Source organism: Aquarana catesbeiana, linkage group LG08 (assembly GCF_042186555.1).
Source record: "Aquarana catesbeiana isolate 2022-GZ linkage group LG08, ASM4218655v1, whole genome shotgun sequence".
Classification (NCBI taxonomy): domain Eukaryota; kingdom Metazoa; phylum Chordata; class Amphibia; order Anura; family Ranidae; genus Aquarana; species Aquarana catesbeiana.
Window position 1 is genome coordinate 152125472 of NC_133331.1, and position 19148 is coordinate 152144619.

The 19148-nt window shown below is 45.6% G+C and overlaps 1 protein-coding gene across 2 annotated transcripts in view; it reads right to left on the reverse strand.

Moving 5' to 3' along the window:
* The window catches only part of LRRC20 (leucine rich repeat containing 20), a 626217-nt gene that overhangs the window by 89741 nt on the left and 517328 nt on the right, over positions 1-19148 (reverse strand). Inside the window, exon 5 of one of the 2 annotated variants that reach the window (XM_073596572.1) lies at positions 4863-4945. The exons of the other annotated variant lie outside the window; for it this stretch is intronic. Coding sequence (XP_073452673.1) covers positions 4875-4945 — 71 coding nt within the window. The 3' untranslated portion in view covers positions 4863-4874. The remainder of the gene's footprint in view (positions 1-4862; positions 4946-19148) is intronic. 2 annotated transcript variants of the gene reach the window in all.

The following is a 19148-nucleotide window of genomic DNA, read 5'->3' on the forward strand; positions in this document are numbered from 1 at the left end:
ATTGTAAAACCCATTGTCAACGGTCAATGACACAAGGATGTAACATGCTTGCCCAATATCAGGATTTCTTAAAGCGAATCATGCAATGAAAGCCAACGTCAACTTATAGCATAGCGTCTCCCTTTTCCATGTATAATTGCTGCATAGGAGAGGAAGAAAAAAACACTCATGGAGAAAAAAAGTTAGAAATGATTTGCCCTACTGCCATCTTATGCCGATGTTACCGAAGGGAGAGTGATGTCATGGTGCTTCTAGCAAGATTCTTGGAACAAAAAGGATCCAAAATCTTACCAAAAGACATGCATTGTATTAGATCATCTTTTAACAAGATTTGGGATATTCACTTTTAACCAGATGGATCATGATGCTAACTTAACCAGGGGGTAAGCCAAAGTTATAGTAAGCATATTTTCTTTTTTTTTTTCTAATATTTTTCCATTTTATATGGTAGTTATACATAGAGGAGGAAGACACTTTGGGGTTGTTTTACTAAAACTGCAAAATGCTAAATCTGGTGCAGCTCTGCAGAGAAACCAATCAGCTTCCAGGTTTTTTTTTGTCAAAGCTTAACTGAAAAAGTTAGAAGCTAACTGGCTATCATGCACAGCTAAACCAGATTTTGCCCTCTCCAATTTTAGTAAATCAACCTCTTTGAAATAAGCAGACCATAAATATATCCCAAATGTTTAAAAATGGCAGACTCAAGGAGCTACTTCTACTTTTTTTTTTACTCTTGTCTAGGTCCCTAATGCCCCGTACACACGGTCGGATTTTCAGATGGAAAATGTGTGATAGGACCGTGTGTAGGCTCCATCACACATTTTCCATAGAATTTTCCGACACACAAAGTTTGAGAGCAGGCTATGAAATTTTCCGACAACAAAATCCGTTGTCGGAATTTCCGATCGTGTGTACATAAATCCGACGCACAAAGTGCCACGCATGCTCAGAATAAATAAAGAGATGAAAGCTATTGGCTACTGCCCCGTTTATAGTCCCGACGTACGTGTTTTACGTCACCGCGTTCAGAATGATCGGATTTTCTGACAACTTTGTGTGACCGTGTGTATGCATGACAAGTTTGAGCCAACATCCGTTGGAAAAAATCCTAGGATTTTGTTGTCGGAATGTCCAATCAATGTCCGACCGTGCATAACTATTAAGTGAAAAGTCTGCTTTAATTTTTCATGCAATTTTACATTATTTCCTTTAAACATGCATGCAAACAAATATTTTAAGCCTCCAATGTCGAAAAGTTTGGACGGGGGGTGTATCATACTATCTATTTAGGCATTGCAATTAAACTTTCTGGACCACTATATATATCCCAAAAGTACTCTACCAAGCAACTCAAAGATGAGCATTTCCCAAATTTCCTAAGGATATACTAAGTGCTTATGCTGTGCTTTCATTTATAACTTTCATGTATCTTTTTTAAATATTCCAATCGAAAATTATAGCTCACATGAACTGACTGAAGTGCCCAAGAGAGGGGTGCTAATTAATATGTACTATGTGCATCTGCTGTTAAATATAAACCTTGTTCTGACATTAGTACTTAGTTTTCCATTACGTATCTATCATGGTTTCTGAAATCTACAATATGTTCTGCAAAAAATTATATATTTGTTCTACAAGTTATTTATATTTTGTATTATAAAGGTATAAACTTTTCTATCTAAAGAGAGTAAGATAACATAATGCCGCGTACACACGGTCGGACTTTCCGGCATACTTGGTCCGGCGGACCAGAGTGTGCCGGACAATCCGCCCGTGTGTGGGCGGCGGCGGACTTTTCCGGCGGACTTCTTCCCAAAAGCCCGCCGGACCTAGATTTGAAGAAAGTTTCAAATCTTTCCGTCGGACTCAGTTTCGGGCGGAAAGTCCGCTCGTGTGTGTGCTGGTCCGACAGAAAGCCCGCTCGTGTGTAGGCTGGTCCGACGGACCAAATACGACACGAGGGGATGGTATTGCATCTCGCGCTCGCTGCAATAGGAAAAACAAATCTTCCTATTGCGGCGAGCGCGGGGCATACCAGGCCCTTAGGTCTGGTATGGATTATAAAGGGGAACCCCGCTACGCCGAAAAAACGGCGTGGGGTCCCCCTAAAATCCATACCAGACCCCGATCCGAGCACGCAGCCTGGCCGGTCAGGAAAGGGGGTGGGGACGAGCGAGCGCCCCCCCCCCCTCCTGAACCGTACCAGGCCGCATGCCCTCAACATGGGGGGTGGGTGCTTTGGGGGAGGGGGGCGCCCCGCGCCCCCCCCCCCAAAGCACCTTGTCCTCATGTTGATGAGGACAAGGGCCTCTTCCCGACAACCCTGGCCGTTGGTTGTCGGGGTCTGCGGGCGGGGGCTTATCGGAATCTGGGAGCCCCCTTTAATAAGGGGGCCCCCAGATCCCGGCCCCCCACCCTATGTAAATGAGTATGGGGTACATGGTACCCCTACCCATTTACCTAGGAAAAAATTGTAAGTAATAAAACACACTACACAGGTTTTTAAAATATTTTATTAAACAGCTCCGGGGGGGATCTTCCTCCGGCTTCGGGGGTCTTCTTCCGACTTCGGGGGTCCCTCCGCTTCATCTTCTCCCGGCGTCCGGTTGGTTCTTCTCCGCTCTCCGGCCTCTTCTCCCGGTGTCGCAGGTCTTCGGCCGGCCCCTCCGCTCTCTTCATGTAGCTCTATTGCGAGCGGAGGTCCGGACTTCTGGGCTTCTTGGCTTCTTGGCTTGGCTTGGCTTCTCTTCTCTTCTCTTCCCCCAGATGTTGACACGACGCTCTCTCCGGCTGGACTGGTTTCTGAGGGCTGCGTTGTGACTTATATAGGCGGAGACCCCGCCCCCATATGATGTCACAGTCCCTGGGCATGCTGGGACTGTGACGTTTTAGGGGGCGTGGTCGACCACGCCCCCTAAAACGTCACAGTCCCAGCATGCCCAGGGACTGTGACATCATATGGGGGCGGGGTCTCCGCCTATATAAGTCACAACGCAGCCCTCAGAAACCAGTCCAGCCGGAGAGAGCGTCGTGTCAACATCTGGGGGAAGAGAAGAGAAGAGAAGCCAAGCCAAGCCAAGAAGCCAAGAAGCCCAGAAGTCCGGACCTCCGCTCGCAATAGAGCTACATGAAGAGAGCGGAGGGGCCGGCCGAAGACCTGCGACACCGGGAGAAGAGGCCGGAGAGCGGAGAAGAACCAACCGGACGCCGGGAGAAGATGAAGCGGAGGGACCCCCGAAGCCGGAAGAAGACCCCCGAAGCCGGAGGAAGATCCCCCCCGGAGCTGTTTAATAAAATATTTTAAAAACCTGTGTAGTGTGTTTTATTACTTACAATTTTTTCCTAGGTAAATGGGTAGGGGTACCATGTACCCCATACTCATTTACATAGGGTGGGGGGCCGGGATCTGGGGGCCCCCTTATTAAAGGGGGCTCCCAGATTCCGATAAGCCCCCGCCCGCAGACCCCGACAACCAACGGCCAGGGTTGTCGGGAAGAGGCCCTTGTCCTCATCAACATGAGGACAAGGTGCTTTGGCGGAGGGGGCGCAGGGCGCCCCCCTCCCCCAAAGCACCCACCCCCCATGTTGAGGGCATGCGGCCTGGTACGGTTCAGGAGGGGGGGGGGGGCGCTCGCTCGTCCCCACCCCCTTTCCTGACCGGCCAGGCTGCGTGCTCGGATCGGGGTCTGGTATGGATTGTAGGGGGACCCCACGCCGTTTTTTCGGCGTAGCGGGGTTCCCCTTTATAATCCATACCAGACCTAAGGGCCTGGTATGCCCCGCGACGGGGCTCGCAAGGTGTCAATCTAGCCGATAAAAGCGGCAAGATTGACATCCTTTTCTAGTCCCGTCGCACCTGAGTCACGTTCAAAATGAACGGACTTGTCCGTGTGTGGGCAAGTCCGTTCATTCTGAAAGTCCGCCGGAACTCCGGCGAAAGTCCGTCGGAAAGACGGGCGGACTTAGCCCGCCGGAAAATCCCGGCGTGTGTGGGCAAGTCCGTTCGTTTTAAAGTCCGGCGCACCTGGCGGACAAAGTCCGTCGGAAAGTGTGCCGGACCAAGTAGGATAGAAAGTCCGCTCGTGTGTACGCGGCATTAGTTAACAACAGGCAATCACTCTGATACAAGTGCAAACACAAATACAAAGCAGGAAGTAAGCAAGAACATGGAAGACAACCCCAAAGCTCACTTGTCCCTGGGGGGTACAATCCTTTCAGAATACATCCCTTCAGAGTACAGTACAAAGGACAGTTGCCATGAAAACATGCAATACATTTACATATTAGCTATCACTGGATGCTGATGAGGGGGGAGACATGGGATTCCTGTGGCAGCAGTATTGAAGCCTTAGACTTATAGGTATTGTAGGGGAACATAACCGTCTGGCCACAGTCAGGATAGAGATTAACCTTATTTTATATCAAAAGACTCCAACCATGTAGACCTTACCTTGATACATTTGTTTGGGCATCCCCTCCTGAGTAGGTTGGCCTGTATAAGGGTAAGGCAGCATTAACCAAAAATATCTAGTAGTTGCTAGTTGGTGGAGTGGGGGGACTTAGACTTTAAAACAATTGCTTTCATGCATTAAACAATAAGCAGAGTGGTGTTTTGGTGGTATTCCACAGGGCTAAGGAGTCCACCAACTGGAGAAGGCAGTCCCCTGCCTCTAGCAGGACAGAGATTGATGTTAAAAAGGAAAGGTTGGTTACTACTGTTTCCAGTAGAACTGAATATTACTGACTAGCAACTACTTACACTAGTGGCTAGTAAATGGAGCTGGGGACTTCCACTTCTAAAGAATTGCTTTGCGTGTCTCTGGCTGAAACGACTTATGCTAATATTTAAATAATGACTTCACCTTTTCAAGGCATCATACCCATGGAAACTTGCTAGCCAGAGTGAAATTCTTGCTTGGTTGAGGAGAAATCAGTAGCAAGCTTCCTTTAAGAAAGAAAAATAGGGCTTTGAAATAGATATCACAGCCTACAATACAAATTAGCTACCAATTGAGGGCAACTAAATAAAGCTGACTGGACACATAGGCAGATACAAATCTTGCACATATATTGGCATACTTTAAGGGTTGTGAAGCAACTAGGTAATTCCCACACTTTTGAGGTTCCCCTGGATATTCATTGCTAGTATTCTCAGATTCAGATTCAGAATACTTTATTAAAAGCAGGCCTTCAGTCATTTTTCAATTTTCCATCTATTAAATCTTCTGCCCTTGTTGTTTTAACGTTCTGCCAGTAAATACCTTATACAGCCCACTCCTGTTTCTTGTCTTGTCGTTAGCCTAGGCTTATGACATCATGCACAACTCTCTCTCTCTCTCACTCTCGTGAGAGTTTGCCAGGAAGGGAGGGGGGGTGAGACATAAGAGGGCCAATGAAAGCTGCAGGTCTGCAGAGCTGGAGGCGTGCTTCTGTGTGTCTGTGTAAATCCAGGAAGTGAACAGGCAGCAGCTTCAGCTGCCCACAGTTAAAATGGCTGCAGCCAGTGGAGGGAGTTTTCTGCAGCATATATGGCAAGTACAGAATCACAGTATATATATAAAATAATATGCAAATTGGTTGGAGGGAAGCTTCATAATGGCAAAGATGTTTTTTATTACAAATTATGTGAGCAGACTGAAGTTCCTCTTTAATACCAAAGGGAAATTCTTATTATCCAGAAACATATTTTAATTTTCCCCACTGCTCACACATAACCACAAAAGACACATGACTTAGGGTAGCTTGTCACCACCAGAAGTTTGTTAGCTGACAAATATGCACAGATCCTTGGCAGATACAATATCCTTGAGGCTGGGTTCACACCTATGCGACTTGGATGCGGGTTTCCTTGCATCCAATTTGCACAGCAGGAAAATGTGACCGGCTCTCTATGGAGTCGGTTCACATATCTCCAGGGTGGCTGTGGAGCGCACTGCACAGAATAGCTGTGCATCTTTGGCTCCATTTCAGGGCCGAATTCAGGCAGAGATTCAGCCCTGATTCATCCCTGAACCGGTGAACAGGGATGCACAGCGTTCCTGTGAGATCCACAGACGGTTCCAGTGTGAACCAAGCCTCACACACTGACACTAATCTGCAAGCAATCAGCAGCTATGCTACATAATTTCATACAGTTTAACAGCAAACTTACACATACAGGCACTAGCAATATTATGCAACAGTCGCTCTAGGATTATGTGTTCTTAGCTTAGCACACAGAAGACTCACCTATTAATTTTTATTTTTAATATTCCTAGGCAGGCAGTGCATAGAAGTAAAAAGACAAGAATGAAGATGATTCACAGAAATCTGTCTATTTTCTATGAAATAAAAGGTGGGAAAAAAACAAATAAATTTTACAGTTCAAGCAATACGATTTTTCCTGTTAGTAGGAGATTGTTGTAAATTCCATAAATGCTGTGTCTTTGTTTGAATACTTGAATATGCAAACAATTGTTAATTTCTCACGCTACTCAACTTAGGGTCAGGGTATAACATATATCTGCATGTAGCTCATAATGTAAAGTCAGAAGTAATCATTTTCACCTCTCTGGGATCAGTATTTTATTGGGGAAACAAATTCACTCTGGTCTAAGAAAAATGAGTGAAGTTTCCCAGACAGTGTCAGTTTGTAAATTTTGATTTCACACTATGATAAGATGTAGTCGCGTGGTCCATGAATGTTCTTTAAAGTTGATGTAAACCCGATTCATGAAATTTGACCTAAGCACATATTTCTATAGTGTTTCCTTATCTCTCTCCAAAGCACTAAGTCTGGTGTGTTTGTGCTGCTCCGTAGCTCTGTTAGCAGCAGGATAACTTCTGACAAGTTCTCCAAGACGGGAGATAAAAGCATCTTGGAATGTTTGTCAGAGGAGGTTGCTATAGATTAGCACAGAGCTTGCCTTGTCACAGAACAGCTCTGAAATCATTTTCCTTCTTCAGCCAATGTGGAGGGGGGTATGTGCTATGAGAAAGTGAAAATTCTTACCTGATGTAAGAATTCTAAAGAATATAGCAAGATGAAGACAGCAGATATGCAAGTAAAACTTATGTGGGGAGATTTTTTTATCCCTGTGAATCAACTGAGGCTGTTTACTTCACTGGGTATATGTGAGGGTTTACATCCACTTTAATGGTTTGTGAGGTGACAGATAATTAACTTTATCTATACCACAAGTCTACAAGATCCTGTCAGAAACTAGTTAGCAGCTAAGTGTTAATTCAAGTCTGCAGGACAAAGCTTTCTTTTTAAGGGCTCTAGTGAGAAAATCTGCTTATTGTTAAGAGTCCTTCAACATGGAAAAGCATTTAGGTGGTTATGGGAAAACCCTACATCAGGGCTTTAAACTTTAGGGGGATTATAATCCAAAAAAGTAGAAAACTCAGATAAGATCACTTTAGGAGATAGTGGGAACACTCAAGCAGCTGACAATGGATGTCCATTAAATGTGTACATGGAAGAGAGTTTGTGAAAGCAATTTTAAACTCTGTATATACAAGTGTTTCCTTTGGTATACTTTGTCTACTGTAACAAACGTCCTTGGCATTATGCTAACCCTCCTTCCACCTACTCACTTTCCTTAGGCTTTGATAAGAAAGTAGCCTGCCTATGCACTGCTCATAATTGTGATATTAAAGTGATACTCATGTAGGCATGGTTATGAAAAAATAAGCTCATATGCACCGAATAAACAGAACAGTTATTTGGAAAGAAGCTGGGTGTATCTTTTTTGACTGTTCCCTACTGCAGTAGTTATTAATTTGAAACCACTGACCAATATTAGGATAGGATTAGCCTATCGATAACATTTCCAAGACAGGGTTAAAGGGTTTATTAGAGAGAGTATCAGTAAAACTTTTGATCAGTACAATTTTTTGATGTCTGCAAGTGCTGTGGGTGATCATTCTTTCAACTGTAGATTATAAATTATTCATACTAAGCAACATATAAAATATATATAATGATAAATAGATGGTCTCTTGTTGCATTTTGGGATTACACAGTAGTAAGATAAGTAGTATTAATAAGATAAAGATTTTTCTGGCTTTTCTTAAAAAGAGGTGTCATAAAAAATGTAAGGGTAAAACAACTGCTGTGAAATGCTAACCCCTATATTCCGTCTATGAAGGATATACTTTTTTGAGAAACATTGTTTATTTCTTAAGAAGTTCTAAAACTGCAATCTTCCAAAAAAAAAAAAAAAAAATAGAAAATTTAAAGTTGGCCTATACCCAAATGTTCAATTAAAACTAAGTTAACCTCTTAGTGACGAGAGTATGCAAATATGCGGCCTCTCGGCGGGTGGACCTTGACTCCAAGAGGCCGCATATTTGCATACCAAAATGTAAATACATGTCAGGGCTGGGCTCAGCTCTTCCTTCCCTGAGCTGGCCCCTCAGCTGTTGGCTAATTGCCAGCTCTCATCTCTCTCCACAGTTAACCAGCTGTTGTGGATGTGTTCGTCCGTCCCGCCTACTTAAAGATCTCCAGCTCACTTCATTCCTGCCTTCGCCTTGATCACATCACAAGACTGGCTTTGCTGACATCCCTCCTGGCTCCTTATCCTGCTTGCTGTTCCTCTACTTGGAGAGGCAGACACACACAGGCCAATAAAAGAGGGCAAGCAGGCTCTGTGTCTAGAGGAAACAGTGCTGGTCATGGACACGGTGCATCCTCATCAGCACGTGGCCATGGGGCACACTTGTCCTTTTTTTCGGCAACTGGCAGTGTTGAGCAGCAACATGCAGAAGAGTTGGTAGAGTGGATGACCAAGCCGTCCTCATCCTCTCTCACCCAGGCTCAGGGTACTTTGTCTGCCAAAGCAGCTGCCAAAGCGGCCTCTTCCCTCGGCTCAATGGCATCAGTCACTCCTTCCCTAGCCCCACCATGTCCTGAGGAGTCCCCAGAACTGTTTGACCACAGTGTTGGGTACATGCTGCAGGAGGAAGCGCAGCGTTTTGAGGGCTCCGATGATGGTATCCAGCTTGAAGAAGGCAGTTACGTGAGCCCAGAGAGAGGGGGTGCCCAAGAAGGACAGCAAACTGGCAGTCATGTTCTCCCAGCTGTAGCATACTGCCAGGTTTGCTCCAGTGATGAGGAGGGAGGGGATGATGAGGTCACTAACTCTACATGGGTGCCTGATTGGAGAGAGGAGGAGGCACATCTCCAACGAGGCAGGATGCCCTCCAGGGGCCAGCTTAAGGGCAGCCTATCAACTGCATCACACCACAGAGCTCCACATGTGCAGGGCGCTGCTGTCTCTGCACATTATTCCAAAAGTTCTTTGGTGTGGGCTTTTTTGAGATGTGTGCAACAGATCGCACCATTGCTATTTGCAACATATGTCTGAAGCATATCTCGCGTGTCCAAAACAGCAGCCGCTTGGGCACCACATGCTTGACCAGACATATGTCGACCTGCCACGCAGTTCATAGGCAAGCATACATAAAAGACCCACACCAAAGAACAAAGCGGACCTCTCCTTGCTCCTTATCAGCTGGGATCTCCAACCCCACTATACCTTTAGTCCTCTCAGAAACCTGCACTGAGAAGAATGAAGGTGTAGAATTAGGTGTGTCACTGCCAAGTACTTGCGGGCAATCTGCTATCGGTACACCAATGTCCGATTGTACCAGGCAAATTTCCCTGCCCCAGCTGCTGCACCACCAAAAGAAGTTCGCTCCCAGCCATCCACATGCCCAGCGGTTGAAAGCTAGCTTGGCTAAATTGTTAGCACTTCAACTGCTGCCTTTTCAGTTGGTACTCTGCCCCCTTCCGTGAGTTTGTGGAATGTACGGTTCCTCAGTGGCAGGTTCCCAAACGCCACTTTTTTTCACGGAAGGCAATTCCGGCTCTCTACCGGCATGTGGAAGGCAATGTCTTGGCCTCGCTGGACAGGGCGGTCAGAGGTAAGGTGCATGTTACCGCTGACTCATGGTGCAGCAGGCATGGACAGGGACGTTACCTATCTTTCACGGCCCACTGGGTGACTCTGCTGGCAGCTGGGAAGGATGCAGGACAGGGTGCAGTAGTTGAAGGTTGTTCCGCCACCACGACTCCAAAATGTTACTAGTAGTGATTCTGACACACCTCTCTCCTCCACCCCCTCCATTTCTTTTTCCTCCATGGCCTCTACCTGTGTTGATTTGTCCTAGGAACCAGCGGTGCTCCGTAGGCGTTCAAGGGGCTACGCAAGTACGCAGGCAAAAAGATGCTATGCGGTGCTTGAGCTGGTGTGCTTGGGGGACAGGAGCCACACTGGGGCAGAGATTCTGTCAGCTCTGCAGGGGCAGGCTTGGAGGTGGTTGACACCACGCCAGCTTAAGCCAGGAATGGTGGTTTGCGACAATGGCACCAACCTTCTCTCCCCCCTCTGACAGGGACACCTGACCCATGTGCCCTGTTGGCTCACATAGTTACATAGTTAGTCAGGTTGAAAAAAGACACAAGTCCATCCAGTTCAACCATAAAAAAAAAAAAATCCAATATACCCACAGTTGATCCAGAGGAAGGCAAAAAACCCCAGCAGAGCATGTTCCAATTTAATCGGATTTTCCCTGGATCAACTTTACCTATAAATGTCAGTACCCAGTTATATTATGTACATTTAGGAAAGTATCCAGGCCTTTCTTAAAGCAATCTACTGAGCTGGCCAGAACCATCTCTGGAGGGAGTCTATTCCACATTTTCACAGCTCTTACTGTGAAGAAACCTTTCCGTATTTGGAGATGAAATCTCTTTTCCTCCAGTCGTAAAGAGTGCCCCCTTGTCCTCTGTGTTGACCGTAAAGTGAATAACTCAACACCAAATTCACTATATGGACCCCTTATATATTTGAAGATGTTGACCATATCCCCCCTTTTTCTCCTCTTCTCAAGAGTGAACAAATTCAGTTCCTCTAATCTTTCCTCATAGCTGAGCTCCCCCATGCCTCTTATCAGTTTGGTTGCCCTTCTCTGCACTTTCTCCAGTTCCCTGATATCCTTTTTGAGAACTGGTGCCCAAAACTGAACTGCATATTCCAGATGAGGTCTTACTAATGATTTGAACAGGGGCAAAATGATGTCTCTCTCTCTGGAGTCCATACCTCTCTTAATACAAGAAAGGACTTTGCTCGCTTTGGAAACTGCAGCTTGGCATTGCATGCTATTATTGAGCTTATGATCTACCAAAACCCCCAGATCCTTCTCCACTACGGATTCCCCCAGTTGTACTCCCCCTAGTATGTATGATGCATGCATATTCTTAGCCCCCAAGTGCATAACTTTACATTTCTCAACATTAAACCTCATCTGCCACATAGACGCCCAATTAGACAGAGCATTGAGGTCAGCTTGTAAATTGGAGACATCCTGTAAGGACGTTATTAGCCAGTTTTCTATCCATTTACAAACTGATATTTCCAAGCCTGTAGACTTTAACTTACACATGAGCCGTGTGTGCGGAACTGTATCGAACGCTTTTGCAAAATCCAAGTATACCACGTCCACAGCCACCCCTCTGTCCAAGGTTTTACTTACCTCTTCATAAAAAGAAATCAGGTTTGTCTGACATCTTTTGTCTTTGATGAGTCCATGGTGTCTGTTGGTGTCTGTTGCTTAAAATGTTTTTTTCCAGCAAGAACTCATCTATGTGGTCTTTTATTAAATGCTCTAGTATCTTCCCGACTATAGAAGTTAAACTAACAGGTCTATAGTTACTTGGTAAAGACTTTGATCCCTTTTTAAATATAGGCACCACGTTCGCCCTGCGCCAATCCAGTGGTACTATTCCCGTCATTAATGAGTCCCTAAAAATACAATGGCTTTGAAATTACAGAGCTCAATTCTTTTAGGATTCGTGGGTGGATGCCATCAGGTCCAGGTGCTTTATCCACCTTTATTCTGTCTAAATATTTCTGGACCATATCACATTTGAGCCATTGTGGATCATTCGGGGCTGTGTCAATACCACCCCCATTATGGACATGAGCTCCCCCATGCTCTTTTGTATACACAGAGCTGAAGAAAGTATTTAGCCTTCTGTATGGGGCCCCATATATCTACAGAGAATACCTGAGCGGGTGAGCCTGTCCTTTCTTTATTCAACCTGTATATTATTGTTCAATGTAATTTCAATGACCTCGCTGCCACCATTACAAAAACTTTACGCATCTGTGAATCTTTGTATATTTATTTGTTTTTTATGCTACATTTTAGACTTTACTCTCCTGAGGAAGCGGTGAATACCGCGAAACCGGTCGAGAATCCAAGTCATTGTTACAATCTCTGTTATTACTGGATGCAATTCATGCGGTTGTATATATTGCCTTGTCCTGTATTGCAACTGTATATGTCATTGCATTATTGTGTTATATACATTCTTTTAAAATGGATTTCTATTAAAAATATAGTTTTTATCCTATTATCTCCTCTTCACCTTTTTGTACTAATACCCTACTACCTTCAGTACCGAAATAGTCCCCTGTGTTTTTCCCTGTGTGTGGGGGGTTGGGACACCTGCCGACAGAAGCAGCGAACTGCGGCACTCCCTACTCCCTGCCTTCTTTTGTAGCCTTCTCCTTGTCCCCAGTCACCCACTCCAGATTATTTTGTAAAGGGCCTACATGCTCAGACCTGACCTTTTTACTATTAATATATTTGAAGAATTTTTTTGGGTTTGTCCTACTATTTTTTGCGATCTGTCGTTCATTTTGAATTTTTGCATCCTTGATTTCCTTTTTACATACTCTGTTGGCCATGCTGCAGCGCCTGCACATGCAGCAGAGGACCATCAATGAGTACCTGTGCGACTATGACAGGGTCAGGGGAGCTTGTTTTTTTTCCCCACGCCAGTGGTTCATGATCAGGGATGCATGCACTGTCCTGTCACCATTTGAGGAGGACATGAGGATGGTGAGCAGTGACAGTGCATGCATCAGTGACACTGTGCCTCTTGTCCACCTGTTGGAGCACACGCTGCGTGGAATAATGGACAGGGCACTTGAGACAGAACAGAGGGAGGAAGAGGAGGACTTCCTTACCCCTCAAGGCCCCCTTTATCCAGACAGTGTTCCTGCTGGCCCGCCGATCACACAGGAAGAGGACGAGGAGGAGGAGGATGACTGTGTCAGCATGGAGGTGGAGCCTAGCACTCAGCATCAGCCTTTAAGGGATCATTTACAGTCCCGAGAAACCCATGGACTTGTATGTGGCTGGGAGGAGGTGGTTGCGGATCATGTCGTCCTTAGTGACCCAGAGGTCTCCGGACCGAATGCCTCATCAAACCTATGCTGCATGGCCTCCCTGATCCTGCAAAGCCAGCGGAAGGATCCTTGTATTCATGGTATCAAGGAGAGGGGATCATTACTGGCTGGCAACCCTCTTTGATCCACGTTACAAGGTTGCGGACCTTATCTTGCCGTCGCAGAGGGAGCAGAGGATGAAACATCTTTGGGAGGGCTTGCAGAAAGGTTTGTGCAATGCGTTTCCAGAGCCTGAGAGGTTACAAATTCCTTGTCCTGGACAACATGTTGCTGAGGCTTCAGTCAGTCAAAGAAGGAGCGGTGGAGAAGGTGGCCATCTGACCGTTGCATTCAGACAATTTTTTAGTTCGCAGCCCCAAGGTATGATCGGTTCCATCAACCATCGGCAGCATCTGATTTACATGGTGCAGGAATACCTAGGGGCAAGATCAGACTTGGACACCTTTCCCACTAAAAATCCTCTGGGTTACTGGGTCTTGAGGATGGATCACTGGCCAGAGCTTGCACAGTATGCAATTGAGCTACTGGCCTGCCCTGCATCCAGCGTTCTTTCGGAACGCACATTTAGTGCTGCTGGAAGCTTTGTAACCGATCACAGGGTGCGCCTGTCTACTGAATCGGTTGATCGGCTGACCTTCATGAAAATGAACCAGTCTTGGATCACCAACTATCAAGCACCTGATGCTGATGTAACCGAATAATTGTTTTTTTTAATGTGAGATCCCTTCAAGACTGCCTATGCTGATGCTGAGTGACTATCCTGTTATACTGTGACTATCCTCTTCCTCCTCAATTTTCATGCTGATAGCTTGTAAGAACATTTTTGGTTCTGGGCACCGCCACCAAGGCCCAATTTTTCAGCCCCTGTTCAACAGGGGCATATAATTACAATTTTTGATGCAATACTTTGCAGCAGGGCTCATTCCTGCGCTCCAACTATAGTATTTGTGAGGGGTTGCAGTGTTGTGGCACCAGTGGCTAAGGCCCAATTTTTCTGCCCCTGTTTAAAAGGGGCATGTAATTACAATTTTTGCTGCAATAATTTGCAGCAGGGCTCATTCATGCGCTCCAACTAGAGTTTCTGTGAGGGATTGCAGTGTTGTGGCACCAGCACCTGTGCTTAAGGCCCAATTTTTCTGCCCCTGTTCAACAGGGGCATGTAATTACAACTCTTGATTTAATATTTCACAGCAGGGCCCGTTCCTGCGCCCACCAAGAGTAACTGTGAGGCCTTCCAATATTGTGGCAACACCAACACCTAAGGCCCAAATTTCTGCAGAGTATATAGGGCAGGCCCCTACTTTCAAACATCCAACTTACAAACGACTCCTACTTTCAAACAGAAGGAGATAACATGAAGGGAGAGGAAATCTACCCCTCGGAAGGGAAATTCTCTCTGTAAGAGTTCCTTGTTTCACTAAAAACCCCAAATTTTCAAAATCCAATTGTCAATGGGACAGAAAGTGAGGTGAAATCTTCTGAACAGGTGCACAGACAGCAAAACAAAGGTTACAGGGGTGATAACCCTTCCCTATGTTTTCCAAAAAGCTTAAAAACTGATTTTTTGGCTGAAGCTACACTTTAAAAATGTACCAGTTCAAAATTACAAATAGATTCTACTTAAGAACAAACCTACAGTCCCTGTCTTGTTTGGACTGCCTGTATACTGCTGTCCAGAGTATATAGGGCCTGGGGGCCCCACGCCTTTCCTTTTTTTAATTTGGGTGCGGGTTCCCCTTAATATCCATACAAGACCCACAGGGGCTGGTAATGGGCTGGGGGGTTCCCATGCCTTTTTTCTCAATGATTTTCATCCATATTGCCGGGACCAGACATAACATTAAAGCCGCAAGCAGTTTTAAATGACTTTTATTCCTTTAGAAATGTAATTTTGTTGAGGGACAGTTCTAAACATGGGAAACACGTGCCACTTTACAGGCATACTATAGACACCCCCCAGGCATGATATTTAAAGGAATATTTCACTTTAAGCATTAATAAATTCACTGCTCCTGAAAAAACTGCCATTTTTAAAACTTTTTTTGCATTAATACATGTACCCTGGGGCAGGACCCGGGTCGTTAAACCCTTTTTAGGACAATAGCTTGCATATTAGCCTTTAAAATTCGCACTTTTGATTTCTCACGTTCGAGTCCCATAGACTTTAACGGGGTTCAAAAGTTCGTGCAAACTATAGGTCCGTTCACAAGTTCTGGTGTGAACCGAACTGGGGGGTGTTCGGCTCATCCCTACTGACCGCAGACGTCTGCCTGCACCTTCTTGCCAGTTTGTGGACAGGGTCTGGTTGTCATCTCGCAACCGCCGACTTCGTGTTCCTTCACTGAAGTTCGCACCTGGGTTTATTGGGCCTTTCCGTATCCTTTGCAGGATTAACCCAGTGGCTTACGCATTGGACCTTCCTCCTAGTATGCGCATCTCAAATGTGTTTCATGTCTCCTTATTAAAACCTTTGGTCTGCAACCTCGGTGCCACGTCCTCACCCTATACAGGTTGAGAACCATGAGGAGTACAATCCATTGTTGACTCCCATAGGTTCCTTGGGTGCATACAGTACCTGGTGCATTGGAAGGGGTACGGTCCAGAGGAACGCTCTTGGGTCTCATCCTCGGACGTACATGCCCCTGTCCTGCTCCGTGATTTCCATAAAAAAGATAAACAAACAAATTCTGCGCTGCTCACATTAGCAGCTAACACACCTCATGGAAAAAATGGTAAGCAAGGACTAGTAAATAAAAGTGTAGCGCTAAAGGTTTAAGATGCACAGTACAAACCATGCAAAAATTTCCATAGATGTTTTCCCCTCAAGCCCGGTGGTCCTTCGAGGGGGAGGGGTCATTGAGGAGGGGGTACTGTCAGGGCTGGGCTCAGCCCTTCCTTCTCTGAGCTGGCCGCTCAGCTGTCGGCTAATTGCCAGCTCTCATCTCTCTCCACAGTTAACTAGCTGTTGTGAATCTGCTCGTTAGTCTCGCCTACTTAAAGATCTCCAGCTCACTTCATTCCTGCCTTCGCCTTGGTCACATCACAAGACTGGCTTTGCTGACATCCCTCCTGGCTCCTTATCCTGCTTGCTGTTCCTCTACTTGGATCCCTGAACTCTGGCTTGGCTGACTACCCGATCCGGTTACTGGACTCTAGCTATGCTTTGACTACGCTTACTCTATTTACCTTCCTATTTTTATTAATAAACAAGTGGGATTTTACTGTACTTCTGTCTCGGTCTGGTTCATGGTTTCTGGCAACAAACCAGAAAGCTCCCAATCGCTACTTGACCAGCCAATCACAACGGTTCTTGGAGAAAAGTGTAATCATTTAGCAGCATTATTTCTGCTGAAAGAAAGGATGAGCCAGTCTGACCCTCTGCTTCACAAGGGATCATATAAATAAATGCCTAGACCAGGGGTCTTCAAACTACAGCCCTCCAGATGTTCAGGAACTACAATTCCCATCATGCCTAGTCATGTCTGTGAATGTCAGAGTTTTACAATGCCTCCTGGGATGTGTAGTTCCGCAACAGCTGGAGGGCCATTGTTTGAGGAACCCTGGCCTAGACTATTGGTCATTTGGCACATGCTGGAAAGGGGTTTCCTTAAGAAACATATTTCAGCCTTGCTAATCCTTATTTGTCTGAGCAAGACTGTTAACATATCTTAAAGAACTCCAGCTTTTCCTCCCCAAAACAACAGGTGAATTGTGCATGTAAATAAATCACAACCCCAATATTAGTGTGTGTGTAACTTACTTCCTTTAGCTCTATGCAGCAGGTTTCTGTGTCTGTGATGTCACTCCTCCTCCTGCCTGAATTTCAAAGTTATCTGACTTCCTGTTTCATTCCTTTTCCAGTTCTGATACTACATGTCCCATCATGCTTTGAGCCTCTGTAGTTTCAGGGCTGGGGTTCCGTCAGATTTGGCGACCCGTCAGAATGTGTAACGGAAGTGATGTTTCGTCGCCGCCATCTTGCTACACCCTGCACTTCTCCACAGTAAGGATACACTGAGAAGGGGGTAAGCGGACATCTTGTTACACCCACTGGAGTTTTGCATTTTACACTTATTTATAACAGTAAACTGAGGTTATATAGTGAAATATAGTACTTAGAACTCCGTCTGACTGTTTAATTGTTGAATTTTAAAAGCAGCGGCAAGCCTGCTGATTTTACAGGTTTGCTATTCTGACAGAAGTTGGCTGCTTTTAAAATTGAACATCTAAACATTCAGACGCAGTTCTAAGTACTGTGTTTCACACTCCGGTGGGTTTAACAAGATGTCCGCTTCCCCCTTTCTCACTGTACCCTTACTGTGGAGGTGTGCGGGATGTAGCAAGATGGCGCCGACGGAACGTCGCTTCCATTGCACATTCTGACGGGTCGCCAAATCTGACGGAACACCGACTATGGGAGTCACTGTGGGAGTTGATGTGGGTGGGTCTAAGGATTACTGTGGGTGTTTCTGGGCCTTAATGTGGGTGGTGATTGGGGGAGAAATGGAATTGTGTTATCCCCACCCACACTCCATTCCTCTGTGCAGTTAATTAGTGAGGAAGCAGGAAGTGGAACTTTAGTCAGAAAGTTAAAGTGATTCTAAAGGCAATAAAAAAAAACCAACAGAAACATGTCATACTTCCCTGCTCTGTGTAATGGTTTTGCACAGAGCAGCCCTGATCCTCCTCTTCCCCCAATGCCGCTTGCTAAGAGGGCACTCATGCATGCTTGCTCATTAAACCCACACAGAAAAAACCCATGGAAACACCCAGCAAACACGCGTCACTTTCACTGTGCCACATAGGCTGTGTTCGCATCTGCGTGTTTCTAAATGTATGGCAACCTGAACAGAAAACACATGCTTTGTTGTGCCTTTCTAAAATGCATGGCAATGCACGTTGCACTTTCTATTCAGGCTGTGTTCTCATCTGTGTTTTTCTGAACGCATGACAACCCGCAAGAATATGCGCGCTTGTTTCAAAGATGCGTGGCAATGCGCATCACATTTGCGTTACTATTCGTTTGCATCTGCCTGTTTCCAAACACACGGCAACTCGCAATAAAAAAATGCACGCTTTGCCATATGTTCTGAAAATGAGCAATGTATGTCACACTTGCCATTTAGGCTGTGTTCTCATTTACGCATCTCCAAATGCAACCAGCACAAAAAACACAGACTGTTATGTGTTTCAAAAACACCTAGCAACGCATGCACAGTAACCTGCACAAAAACATGCACTTTGACACACATTTTGAAAACACACGGCATCAAGCATTATACTTTAGTTACCAGTAACAAAAGTTTTTCACCAGCGCTAAACTGCAGGTCAAGTGGAGATGTGGAGGGGATAACTAGTTAATGGGATGTGAACTGAACCCAGTGCTGCTGAACCACAAACATAACCGGAAGATATGGCATACAGCAACAAACAGGAGATAGTCAGTGCTCAATGGATTGCAATGATCTCAAATGAATCTCTCAGTGACAGTGGTAAAAAGCATCATTGTATTTATTTGATGATGGATCATAAGACCTATACTGTGGTGGAAAATAAAAAGAAAGTAGAATAAAATTCACCTACGGTTACACTGGAGGTTCCCGGAGAAGTGAGGAGCTGACAGCATCCAAGGTGGAATGGTGGAGCATGGGGGTGCCAAGAATCCCACTGCATCAGGAGCTCTCAATCCAGACAGTAAACTTGCTCACCGGAGTTCACTGAACTGGCTGGGTGGTGTGCTGATGGAAGAGAAGGAGAAGCTGCGGCCTGCGAGAGGATGACGAACCGCTCTCCGCGCGCCTGCTGGCTGGGCTGGCTGGTGTGCTGTATACTTTAGTCACAATTTGTTTGCATCTGCGTGTTTCCGAATGCAGGTAACTCGCATGAAAACGCACGCTTTGG